Source organism: Cyanistes caeruleus, chromosome 7, assembly GCF_971803275.1.
Source record: "Cyanistes caeruleus chromosome 7, bCyaCae1.hap1.1, whole genome shotgun sequence".
In the NCBI taxonomy this organism is placed as follows: domain Eukaryota; kingdom Metazoa; phylum Chordata; class Aves; order Passeriformes; family Paridae; genus Cyanistes; species Cyanistes caeruleus.
Window position 1 is genome coordinate 24,949,113 of NC_141707.1, and position 13,858 is coordinate 24,962,970.

The 13,858-nt window shown below is 37.1% G+C and overlaps 2 protein-coding genes across 9 annotated transcripts in view; one reads left to right on the forward strand and one right to left on the reverse strand.

Annotated features, from left to right (window-relative positions):
* The window catches only part of RBMS1 (RNA binding motif single stranded interacting protein 1), a 339,988-nt gene that overhangs the window by 37,341 nt on the left and 288,789 nt on the right, over positions 1 to 13,858 (forward strand). The window lies entirely within an intron of this gene.
* The window catches only part of TANK (TRAF family member associated NFKB activator), a 28,963-nt gene that overhangs the window by 5,938 nt on the left and 9,167 nt on the right, over positions 1 to 13,858 (reverse strand). For all 4 annotated transcript variants that reach the window (XM_086898550.1, XM_086898551.1, XM_086898552.1 and 1 more), the window contains 5 exons: positions 13,706 to 13,818; positions 6,419 to 6,598; positions 5,058 to 5,128; positions 2,836 to 2,954; positions 531 to 1,111 (listed from right to left, as the gene is read on the reverse strand). In XM_086898550.1, coding sequence (XP_086754676.1) covers positions 531 to 1,111; positions 2,836 to 2,954; positions 5,058 to 5,128; positions 6,419 to 6,598; positions 13,706 to 13,818 — 1,064 coding nt within the window. The remainder of the gene's footprint in view (positions 1 to 530; positions 1,112 to 2,835; positions 2,955 to 5,057; positions 5,129 to 6,418; positions 6,599 to 13,705; positions 13,819 to 13,858) is intronic.

The following is a 13,858-nucleotide window of genomic DNA, read 5'->3' on the forward strand; positions in this document are numbered from 1 at the left end:
TAATTATGTTTTTTCCTACAATGACAAAAATTTAAGTTTCTTAGAGCAGAGGAATAGGGTTGCTACCTCAGACTGAGACAAAAAGCTACTTTTTTCATAGTGGAAGTATTTATCTGTTTAGCTTTTTAATTGGTTAATTTTTCCTATTCTCTGCTGTACATGAAAAACAATTAAAACCAATGTGTGCCCTATACGACTGAGATCAAGGGTAGAAAGAAAGCAATCTAGGGGGACAATTTAGGACTAATGACAGCTTTGAAATAGATATGGAAGCAATTAATATCTAAATGAACTGAAATTTGAAAAAGCATCCAGGGCTTACGTCTGCTTATATTCCTGACTTTTCACTGGAAAAGCATCTTGAACACATTCTGCAGTATTAGGAAGAAGAAATGACAAGAGAGATTGTCTTAAAAAAAGACTGATGAGGTTTCTTAGAGAATATATTAATCTAGTCTCAAAGATCTTTGCAAAATGTGTGTCTGAATCATTACAGTTTTTTGAAATGTAGAATATTTATAGAAAGATACCTGATGAGGACCTCTGACAGTTGTTCCAGCAGCTTCTAAAGAAAAAATTACTTCAGGTACACCCTGGATTGCGTGCTTAGGTACAAATGTGAAACCACTGTCTGTTGTTTTTAAACTTGGTTTGTCACAGATCTTTTCTATGGGCATCTTTGCATGATCTGAGGGGTTTGTTTTGTCAACAGTAGTCAAGCTTTGTAAAGCTGAGGTCATGAGATCAATGCCATGAGCTTCAAATGAGTTAGGTTCCAATTTACTGAGGTTAACAGCACGGTCTCTGTGCTCCAGGTTAAAATGATGATCTTGAAGCATGTTTTCAGATATACCAGTACAAGGAACTGTTGGTTTTTCCTGAGTGCTCTGCAAGAAAGCAGAGTCATTGTCTGTAGGTGGAAACTTGACATTAAATTTAGAAAGTGATTCTACAGAGTTGTTGTCCTCATCTTGGCCCACTCCTCTTGGTGTGATAGATGTGATGCATGATGCACCTCTATTTATATCCTCTATAACCCGAGGCTTAAAAAGCTCTTCTGCTTGTTCATCAGTTTTATCAGTGCACTGTATCGGCATGGAAAACTGTATTTCTGTGAAGAAAGAATGAAGAAAATATTAAATAGTCCATTGAAATATAGTTTATAAAAATGTGGTGCTGGGGTATTTTTTTTTGTCTTCCTTCCCTGCCTTTTCAACTGTTTATTTTCTCTTTAAAATCAGATTGAGATGAGATGAGATTTGAGTAGTTCTCTTTCACAAACATTACTTCTGACACAAAAACTATCAGAACAGAAATAAAAGGAAATACTGTCTTCCAGTAATTATATTTCTCTTTGATTTCTGGCTATAAACATTTTCATTTTATTGAAAATTATGTTGTCCCATACTCTTAACACATACTTGCATATTTACTGAAGTGTTCTGGCAGAAATAGAAGCTGGAACCCAAACCATTTCACACAGTGCCAAGAACATGCTAGGCACCATGAGCACAATTTTAGAAGGTATTCAGGTACCCAACTCCCACTGGTTTCCAAATTAGTTAAATATTTAAACTGAGTAACTATTCAGAAATGGGATCATGTTTTCCCTTTGTTTGGAGAATTTACCCTTAATTTTTGGCATTATATTAATAAAAATGGTAATGGTTACTCCTTTCCAGGAGTAACTTTAGTATAGAATAACTTAGATATAACTATAGAAATAACTAACTTTAGTTTAGAATAACTTTAGTAAAAACTGATTGTACAGCAGCCTTCTGACAGTGGAACACAGAAGTAACAAATCAAATGTTAAATCTAGATAGCTTTTGTCATGTACACCTTTATACACCGTTGACTTAAGCACCTCTTTTATCATCTATATGGCTTACATCATGTATGGCTTTTCATACAGACGAGTTAGGCACTTTCTTGGGAAATCAAAACCATTCTTGTAAAGTAAGTTGCCAAACACACTTCCTAGTTCCCACCCCCAAATAATGAAATTATTAGCATACAATCAGACTATCACAATACAGTTCAGACAGAGCAATTTGAAGCAACAACATATATGTCAGCACTTCATGTAACAAAACTTCAGTAATGGATGACCTAAATTAAAATCAAGTGCTTAAATCAGCATCTTTCACTTCAGCTGTGTGCATTTGGCAGGTGTTTATCAAAATCACTTAAGAGTCTGATCATACTGTTAAGAAAAGTTAGTAGAGAATACCCATAGTAGCTTATATTGTATTAAAGGTAAACATTAGCAGAACTGGACATTCAGTATCTCTCACAGTCTCAACAAAAATCAAGCCTTCCCTTTGTTTTCAGGAAGTGTTGGATTAAGCTTTTGTCCCATATAAGAAAACAGTATTTAAAAGTCTGCACAAGGAAGTCTAAAAAATAAGTCCTCTGAGTCTCCTCAGTCCTGCAGTTTTCCTCTAACAGATATGGGGCTAGAGGCATTCATAGCAGACATCTTTTGAACTGACAGCTAAATTAAAAGCAAGCAAGTGCTGTCATTCACACAGTATGATGGGATATCACATGTAGTAAGTGCCTGCCTCTCACTCCAAGGGACAAAACAATTACAAGAGCCATTGATGTGATGACTGTCTTTTATAGCATGTGATTTGGAGCATTCGTCATAGAATGCCAAAACTGGCGGTGCGTTTTCTTGGTGAAATACTGAGCACCATGTGAACAGACTTGAAAAAGGCAGATGGTAAACAGTGGAAGTACTTCTATGTATGTGTAATTTGCAGTATTTTCAAATATAAAGCAAAGCTTTCAAACAGTTGAATCACAATAAGAGCTTAAGTATGATATTACCAGTTTCAGGTTCTGGCTTTATCTTAAATATACTCAGTTGGTCTGTTTGTTCTCTGGCTAGCATACATATTCGATGACACTCTTCTTTCATGTCCTGGAAAATAGTCTCCAGATTCTCTCTGGAAGATCAAAATTGTAAATTAAAGAGTCAACAAATTCAGCTTGTTGTGACCTTTAATCTAGTCATACGCACAAACCAGAGAAAAACAATAGTATAAGCTACTTTTCTTGGATATCTTGTTCCTCAGCATATGTATACATATTTTTATTCTCCTCAGTAAAAGCAAGCAGAAAAAGGAAAAGAAAATTTTGTCAAAGAGTTGTTTAGTCATATCACATACATCTATATTTGAATATAGGAACTGACCCTGCAAGGACCACCCCCAAAAATCCAGCCTTTCAGTTCTTTCAGTCTTTCAGGTATTTTGTGGAAGTTTACCTTTTCCAAGGGTGGTACTGTTTCCACCTTAATTCTAGGGAAAATAAGATTCTGCCACTATGAACATTAATTGTTTTTTGTTGTTGCCAGTACACTTCAAGACTGCAGAAGAAGGAACACAAAAGCATTTGTTATGGCTCTTTCCTTCTCTGTCAATCTGGCATTTTGGGGAGGAGTTTGTGAACTCATTCCCTCAGGTTTCATACAATATCATATGGTTTTTCTTTTTATTCTGAGGGATTTATTGTATTACATCTTTTCCAGAGTATCATATGGGAATCAGATATTTAGTTATCTGCACTGAGAATGGTAAAAATAGCTCATGCTGGTGTGAGTTTATTTGTCCAAAGGCACTGTTTTTTAGCTACTGATGCATCTATAAAATTCACTGTGAAATTTTGATAAACTTGCTGAGTAATTTATATTTTTAAGCACAATATAATGGATTTTATAAAACGAAATTCAAAGATGAAAAAGTGAAGTTGTATTTGTGTTCTCTTTTGCATCTTTACACCAAAATATCTCAAAAGGGATTTTTTTTAATCCAGTGAATTGTTTTCCTTTTTTATTGCTTATTCATATAGCAATCAGACTGTGTTCCTGCTTCTGTCATGTTTCTCTTTTTGAAGACACAAATGTCTATTTGTATCTCATTTGAAAAAAAATCTACAGAGGTATTTAAAATTGATACTGTTAACACATTCTGATGATTTTCCAGATGTTTTGATAAAGAAGAAATAAACAAATTTGAAGTTTCTAATCAGAACTTTAAAATATAGCTATGATTAGAAGAAGCAGTCTGAATATTTTAGGCATTTGTGATAGTATAATCTCACTGGTGTTTGATTACCAGTAATCTTACCAGTCACATACCTCTTTCCAAGAAAACAGTAAGGAAGCTATTTGAGAGCAGGGAGACAGAAGACAGGTAAAGGTTTTTCATTTTTTAGATATAAATCAAAAAGACAAACAAGTCTTTCTCATATTACAGTCTTAATTTCCTCTCTTTCTTATCATAAAAGAGTACTGAGCCAGACTAAAGATCCATGTGGTTCACCTAGCCTGTGTATGGGAGTGGTTCAAAGCAGATGCCTAGGCAAGAATTTGATACTTTCTCTTAATACTCCGCTAACCTCACCTTAGAGAATCTTCCATTTGACCCCAGCAAAGTTGTTAAAAATGACATTACTTCCAATCCTATGAGAAATGCAAACCCAAGATTTTGGTCAATATTTTTCCAAAATCACTGGCAGAAGAGGAAATCTACTCTTTTTGACCCCTTAGTCATAGCAGGGGCTTCCTAGCTTCAGCTTACAGATAAACTTGGTTTCAAACTATATCATTTAGGATGGATCAGGCCAAGAATTATTTCTTCATGCTGCCTATCGGACCTCTTCCTGGCAGCACAGCAGGCTCCTATGCTGTGCTGCCATCAATTAATACATAATGGCTGTACATTCCTGTCCAGAAGAGTTAATGCAAGGCAGTTAGGACTTATGCAAACCCCAGCATTAACATCCACTGCTGTTTCCAGGAGTTTAACCTCCTGCTGAACCAAGAAGCTCTCTTTCTCCCTCCCAGCTTAACCCTCCATACTTGTAAAGTCCCAGCTATGATTGCACATAGTTGTTGGCTCTATTATCTTCCTGCATTAGCTCTTTGACCTTTGACGCTCCCCTTCCCAGCCAGTTCTTAAGGTACTGTATAGAAAAGAGGGCAATAGCTGATCTTACTTAACTGCAGAAAAGCAAAAAGCAAATTTGAAAACTGCTGAAGTATTTACCTTTCAGGTGAAATACCAGAGATCCCTAGAGATAATTCAGGCTTATCTGGAACAACTCTCTTATTTTTCACCTTGAAATAAAATATGAAAATATTGAGCACGTTAGCATATTAATTTTGCACTTCACCTTGATATGAGTAAAAATGTCATGGGGTCCTTCACCTAGTCCCATTGAAAACTTTGTCAAAAGCTTTGTCAAAGCATTGTCAAAATGACAAAAGCAGTTTGTATGAAATTCCTAGTTCCTTTTAGGTTAACTTATTAACTCATTTATGGATTTCTCTGCTCATACTCCCTTGAAAGGGAACTAGTTCTAAGAATATTGCTTGATTGTAATTCATTTTCAGTCATGTATAAGGTAAGATTCTGTCTTTTGTATAAGCTTGTTACCCAGATATTTTACCTCTTAAAAATCAATTTATTCACTGAAAATTTCAGTGAACACATTGGAAGCTCATATGTCAGGAGTTCTAGCAATTTTTTAAATAAGTTATTAACTTTGACTACCACCGTGTGGTTCACTCCAGTATTACATAGTTTTACATCTGCCAGGCATTAAGGGAAGTTTTCATAATAACCAGTCACTAAGCTTCAGTTCCACTAGAGCTACATTACCAGATGGCCTGGGTAGTTCATATGTGTTCCAAGTCAGACACGGACTTGAGCACGCCTGCCAAATCAGCTGATTTCAAATATGTGTAAGTTTAGAAATCTGTATAAGCTGATACATTGCCTGTAACCACAGGTGTGTCTCACAGGTGCGGCTGCAGCTCCTGTAGGTGCATCTGAGCTGCCTTAACCCTCAGCAACACAGGATACAAGTCCTTGCCACAGTAAGCTAAGCAATGCTTAGCAAGTCTGATAGCAACAAGTTCTGTGTTGCTGTGCTCCTACGCTTACCTGTGTTCACTCTAAATTAGGTAGCTAATATCTGAGTATGTGGTTAGATTCACATCAATCACTACACCCTAGCTATCCCACAAGGACAGAATAGCACCTCGGATGCTATTCTGTAACAAAAATAGGGTGGCATAAAAATGAAAAAATCAACTCAGTTTTGGTGAAAACTTCCAACTGAAAATTATAAACCAGAAATGCTAATTTGGAGTTTTCACAAATATGAAAATTTTTGAGACATACCATAAAATAATTAACATACCAACTAACCAATATGTATTTAATGTTGTACCCTATGTGCTTTGTGTAATTTCACAATTTCCTAGTAATTACAGAATGATGAAATTTAAAATAAGTTTATTAGAATAATTAGTATGAATTCCAAACATTTAATGTTTGAAGGAAAAAATAATTTACAAACGTTTGTCTTTTTTATTTTATCTCTACTTGGTTTCTTATCTTACCTCCCTTTTATACGTTGGCATCTGTATACCCTTTTGCGCTTCATTTAATTCTTGCAATTTGCTTTCCAGATTTCTTATTTTATCATCTTGATTGGAAATAATAGATAAAAGCTTCCTTTCCTTTTGATTGCTTTTGTCCTCAAGTTGCTTCAATTTCATGCTCTCACTGTCTAACTGTTCCTAAAAAATAATTTTAGAAACACCAGTAAAAATAATAAATTGTGGAATGTCAGTATTCAGCAGTCTATAATAAGGTAAATGTAGGTTTTGCATCATAGGTAAGGGTCAGTCTTGTTTATTACAATAATAATTTTCAATTGATAGTAAAGACCTTCTACCACTACACATAGCTGTAATTCATCACAGGTGATTACTTGAAACAACTGTATCTTCTGAATTTCTGAAAGTCATACTAGTGTTTATACAAAATAAAGACTTTTTTTTGGTTCACTTGCTGTATCATTTACATTAACATTTTATGTATAATATTTTACATATATAATACATAAAATAGAATTTAGTTAATTTCAATCTTATACCATTTTGAATATGGTGATAATTCCACAAATTGAGGAAACCCAAGAACACAATCACACAATCACAGAATCCTAGAATATCTCCAATTGGAAGGGACCCATACGGATCAAATCCAACTCTCTGCCCTTCACAGGACTACCTAAACCTAAACCACAGAACTAAGAGCATTGTCCAGACACTGTGAATTCTGAGAGGCTCGGTGCCATGACAGCTTCCTTGGAGAGCCTGTTCCAGTGACTGACAAGTGTCTCAGTGAAAGGCCCTTTCCTAATGTCCAACCTGGACTTCCCCTGATGTGACTTCATTCTGTTGCCTCATGTCCTGTCGCTGCTCACCAGGGAGAGGAGAGCAGCACCTCCCCATCCACTGCTGCCCTCGAGGGAGCTGTCAACTGCAATAAGGTCACTCCTGAGCCTTCTCCTCCAGGCTCAACAAACAAGTGACCTCAGCTGCTCCTCCTAAAGCTGGCCCTCAAAACTTTTCATCACCTTGGTCACCCTCCTCTGGACATGTTGTAATAGTGTGATGTCCTTTTTGTGGCACCCAAACCTGCACACAATGCTCGAGGTGGGGCTACACCAGTGCAGAGCAGAGCAGGACAATCCCATCCCTTGCCTGGCTGGTGATGCTGTGTCTGATGCCCCCCAGGACACAGGTGGCCCTTTTGGCTGCCATGACACACTATTGACTCCTGTCAACTTGTCATCAATCCAAACTGCAGATGTCTTTCTGCAGGCCTGCTCTCCAGCCTCTCATCCTCCAATCTTTATGCGTAACCAGAATTGTATTGCAAATATTTCAGTCCTGTAAAGATTTGTGAAATAAAATGCCCTGGTTGTTCTCACTTTGATGATCCATCTTGTAATTAATGATACTTTTAACTAGGTGGGATTTTTGTGGAAGAAGAAAATAACCAACCATTTTTTTAATATGCTCAAAGATAGTAGCTGCAAAAGTTTCTAAGGAAAAACCTTCAGTTAAAAACTGCTGCTATGAAAACCTCTATGAAATTTAGGGAATTGTATCAAGTGTAACAAAAAGTGTCCCCAAGCCCCATGATTGTCTCTCCAAGAGAAGTATGCCCAAAGGGTTAACTCTTAAAGAGGAATGTAAGTGAAATGCACTTAAATAGTCTGTAGACAGGTAGGGTAAAATGCAGAGGAAAGAAGCAACTAAGTGCTTTTTCAAGACCTTTTGTTTTATTTCCAAATGGAACTTACATGGAGTGAGGTTGTGCATTTAGAGATTAGGTAAGGTAGGTAGGGGCTACCCTACTAGACAAAGACAGACATGCAGGGACAGGTCCAGAGTTGGTTTACCAAGACACCATGGCTGGCTAAGCATGGATGTGTGTACATGCAGCTGACACAAGTGTTTAGCCTCAGAAAGTTATACTAGCTGGATAAATTAGAAAAACCTGCAGAAAAATAGCTTTGAAGGCATTGGTTTATAGTCTCGATTACAGCTTTGAATAGCAAATCTACAGTAAGAGCTTCAATGCAACTCCAGACTTGGGTGGTATCTTAAGGATCCAGATTAAGCCTCTTCTGCTCAGTGACTTCCAAACATTGTCTAAAATTGGCATGTTTCAATCCCAGCAAAACTCCTTAATCCTAACTCTTCTACACTTTTCATTTCTGACAGGTCAGAAAATTCAATGTCCCATTTAAATAAGGTAAGGGTATACAGCTTTTCCTGTGTTTTCCTTCATCATTATTTGCTGGAAATCCAAACACCTAGGAAAACATTTTCCTCAAAGGTAACACTTGCCCTTGAGGAGCAATTTTATCTTAAGGACAGTAAAATAACTCACTGAGCCTGTGATACAGCATAATTTATCTCTTTGAGACTATTACAGCTCCAATTCACATGTTGGCTTTCAAAGGCCTTCAGATAACTGGAGGCACTTCAGTAATGGCCAGTAGCTCTCCATTTCTCCTGCATCTGCAGGAAGTGAGGACAAGTTCTAAGCAAGTAGGGAAAAAAGCCACACCAGAAGAGCCGTGCAACATGTTACAGTGAAGACATATCAGTACATACTGATGGAAATCATCATTCCTGTGCACCATCAGGGTACCAGGAAAAACACTGGAGAAACAATTACACCTTTTGGGATCTTTCAATAATACAACCCTTTATAGCTTGATGATCTTAAAGAGTTTCCAATACTGTGCCTGGTGGTTTGCAATGATGTGGTAACCCTTATAAACTGGCTGAAGACTACAAATCTAATGCTTGATAAACTTCATAGGCTTTATAAACTTTATAAATATATCACACAGGTCATACCTGCTCAGTTAAGTACTTGGCAACACAATGGATCTTTTAAGCATGCTGGTATTAGCTGCCAGCAAAGTGGTTACATATGTATTATGAACAGATAAGTATCTTTTTTTTGGAAAGGCTTTATAGGATCAGAGGATAACAAGCATTGGAAGGGACTTCCAGGGTTCTCTAGCTTCTTATCAAATCAGAGTCAGTTATAATGTCTGACCAGGTTACTCAGTTTGGTCTTGAATTTCTTAAGGATGGAGACTGCACAACCTCTCTGGGCAACCTTTTCCCCCGCCTGGCTGTCCTCATGGTGTAATGTTTTCCCCTATGTTCAGCTTGAACCTTTCCTGTTTCATCTGCCCATTGTCTCTTGTCCTCCTGCCATGCATCACCATTAAGAGCCTGTCTCCATCTACCTGATAACCTGAATGTAGGTACTGGAATGCTATTAGCTTTCCCTGAAGCCACCTCTTCTCCAGGCTGGACAAGGGCAGTTTCTGCATCTTCTCATGGGATATGTACTCCAGCCCTCAGTTACTTCAGTTACTTCTGCTGAACTCATTGTAGTTTGTCAGTTTTTCCTGTACTGGAAGTCTCTAAGCCCGATGTAGTATTCTAAATGCAGTCCAGTGAACACTGAATAGAGGGAGACACTCACTTCCCTGGGTGTGCTAGCTGTGCTTCTGTTAATATAACACAGGGAGCAGTTGCCCTTCTTTTCTGTCAGGACACACTGCTAGCTCATGCTCAAGATCTAACAAGATCCCAGCTCTTTTCTGGCAGAGCTGCTCCACAGCCAGTCAGCCCCCAGACTGTACTGCAGCATAGGCGGGTCCCTTTATTTTTCCCTGAACTGTGCTACAATGGCTTGTTTCAGTGGCTTCCTAAAACAAACAAATGGTCAGGTAGTTTCAAGGAAAAACACAATTCAACTGATGAACTATAAGTGGTCTCAAGGAATATTAGCTGTGACTTTTAACAGTTTTCCCACAAACTCTTCTCTATTATTGGGTAGAGATAGACCAAACAGATGAAACAATAGAAGAAAAGTCTATCAATACCAGAATTTCTTATAGCTTATATTAGGGCTAATCCTACTGCATATATCATACCAGCAGCAAGGAACAGCTAAATGCACAATATTATCAGCCAGCAAAAAAATCAAATATAGCTTTTTTTGTAATAAAAATAGGAAACAAAGTGACAATAGCGAAACTGGCATGGACTGGAACACAGAACTCCACAAGACAGCTGCAGTAGCTGCTCTTAGTTATATAAGTAATTTAGCCCCATAATTTAGAATGTAAAGATGGCTACTATATGCCTGCCATTCCTCTGCTTATGTCCTGCACAGAAAGAGCTAGACATTTATCACAGGATGAAGAGTTTGTATAACATTTGCAGCATTCATTCCTGACACACAGTTTCCTCCTCCTTTTCATGGCATAAGACACTCTTGATGAACAAATTCCAGTGTTTAATACTGAGATTCTTGAACCAGCAAAATGGGATCATTAGCATGTTTTCTTGTCACAGGAATTGACTTTAGCTTCATGTCTTATTGAGTTCACAAGGATCTGACTGTACTAAAAAGTAGAAGTTTGACATCATCTCATCTCTATGGTTTTTGGTTTGCTGCACAGCTTTGGCTCTGAGACAGTAGCTGGATCCCAATTCTTCCTACTTAACAAAGTTTAGCCAGGATCTCAAAACTAGGCAGCAATATAGGCCTCTTTGGTCTTCTCAAGCAGACGGCTGAAAAATTCTGGTCATCTTGTATATAGCTTGGTACTGACCACCATGTTGATCTGGCCCACTCACCTCTTTCAGTGAAGATAAATGTGAACAAAAAAAAATCCTAAAGTGTTTTATGACACACAGGCAACAGAGCTTGACAACAGCTCATAAAATACACATGTATGGCCACCTACTAGAAAACAAAGAAAATATAGCTCCTCCCTCATTTTAAACCTCTGAAATTTAAGCTGTAATCATTCACCTATTACAATCAATTCAGGATTTCTATTAACTTAAGTGGGACAGAATACAGTCCACTGAAAAATCCCACTGGACTTAGTAAATTTCAGTTTCAGAAGGTATAAATAAACCCAAGCATCTTCTGCCATGGGAGAGACTGGACTTCAAGGACACTGTCGAGGACAATGGTTGTAGGAATAATTTATGTGGTTTAGAAAAAAATGTGGATAGAATATGATTAGAAAAATACAGGCTTTCAAATAGAATATTTAAACTTCCAAATTTCAATACCTGAAAAAGCCAATACTTTATTGAATTACATACAAGAAAACTATACTGGGTCAGTGACAGGATGGTGGATTTTAAGTTTAAGAGATCTCAAAATATGATATCTGGGGAAGAAAAAGGAGACATTCATGATATATCTGTTAATAAATTCCCAGATCTTCTTAGTAATAGTTTCTATCTATTTATTAACTCTCAACAGATGTCTCTTCCATGGAGTTGTCCAATTTTCCCTTGAAGCATTAATTCCATTGGCTTTCTGTGTTTTTGGTTTGTTTGTTTTTTTATTCAATAAAATGATAACTTGTGTAGAGACACTGCTATACATCTTCACTTGTAGCCATAATTGCATGGCCAAAACACAGCCAGATCTGTACAAGTGTGTGTGCCTCTGCTGTGCTATCTGGACATTTTTGTATCACTTGCCAGATCACTGCAAGTTTACTAGACACAATAGCAAACATTAGGGTCTTCCCTGCATTGGGAGGATGGTGCAAATATATCCATATGCCTCTGCAGAAGGCAGCCTTTGTCCACCCAAACATACTTTCCTCAAGCTCCATGCTTTTTCCCAGTAACAGGAACTTTGAATAGGCTAGGTCAACCCAACTCTACACATCCCCTCCTAAAAGACCTTATTTGAATAGCAATGTGCCTGGGTTTAAATGCACCACCATGCAGACAGACTTATGTAGTTGATTGTGCATGGAGGTATTTCAGAAATATTTCTGTTCATGGAACAGAAGAAGCAATATCCAGATGAAATACCTGTTGCTGAGAGGTAACTGCAGTAACGGGCTACACAGAACAAATACGCAGATAAAGAAAATAACCCACATTCCATTAGGAAAGTAACTCCAGAAATAATGATTCCAGCTTCTCATACATTGCCTATCATCTCCTGTAGAGATGACATTATTTCAGTGTTTACCAATAAGAAAAGCAGATAACACAGCTTCATTTCATTCCTAACTCATTATATGACTAAGTTGCTTAAAACTATTTTTCTTTAGTAAGCATTCAGAAAGAAGAGTATGAAATACTAGACTTGGTCAGATCTTCATGTGCAACCCTAAGATATAATTTTTATCCAGCACAAAAAGCAAACTGCAAAAATATGCAAAGATGTTCCATCAAAGAATTAACCCTTCAGCTGTGTTTTAATCCAAGTAAGTGCAAAGATTAGGAAAGAAACGACATTTTATAATTACAGATTCTGGTGTACAAAAATTATATAAAGACTTTTAAATAGAAAAGAAGTGTACATAAATATTTGCTGACAGTATGTTTAAAATTTTTCAAAGACTTAGTCTCATGTAAGATTCCTTCAGGATAACTAAGCATGTACCAGTTATCCAATGAAATTTCTTTTTGGATGTAATGGAATTACATTTCTGATAAAAAATGTGTTTCTCTGAATTTAGCAAAATTAATTTGCTTGTAGCCTAGGAAATAAATCCTGAAATTGATTGTTTTTAATTCTCATGTCTGATTTCTCACAAGGGTCTTTTTACAACCCTTAGAAAGTCTCTTCTATGGAGCTATGGAGATTCACATTCCAAAATATGAGACTTTATGATACAAGACAGTTCTCAAAAATCACATTATTTATGATAAGAGCAATGCAACTTTGTGCATCTGTCAGTCTTTCCTCAATATGTAAAATCCATTCAAGGCATTTCCCAGCTATTCTGAGGTATTCCTTTATTCTTATTCCTGTTACACTCAATAGGCTGCAGAAGAGACATCATCTTAACACTGGCTATTTAAAAATCCCAAACAAATCAGCATCTCTGGAGCAATGGACCATTCACTTCCCACTCCATCACTTTTTGAGTGCAGATTCTCCATCTCTTGCAAAAATACAGAGACTCTTTGCAACATGAAATGCTCTTGTAAGACAGAAAAAGCCCTTTTTTGGGTTTTGGCAAGTTAAGAAATAAATAAGCAACTAAGTTCCTGCTTTATGATCAAAACTGTTCTAGAGAGCTTGATGGCCAGAGATTTCACTGGGAAGGACCAAAGATGATGCTTACTTCACCTAATGTGAACTGAACTGCACTGATATGCTGCAGTGGCACAACACTTACGCACTTCATGTGCAGTCCAAAGGCACCACTAAAAATCTCACTTATCTTTTAATAAGTTCTCATAGTATATAGGTTCTCATAGTATAATCACAGCACAAAAGTGAACTTACTGCAGATGACATACCTTTAGGAGTTTTTCTCTTTGCTTTGCTATGTTCAGTTTTTCAGAGAGCTGGCTGAAAGGTAAGTTGGATGTTTCAATGTCTTCATGCATCAGAATGTAAGGATGCGCATTGCCTTAAATGAAAAAAAAAGCAACTGACTATCGCTGCATTTT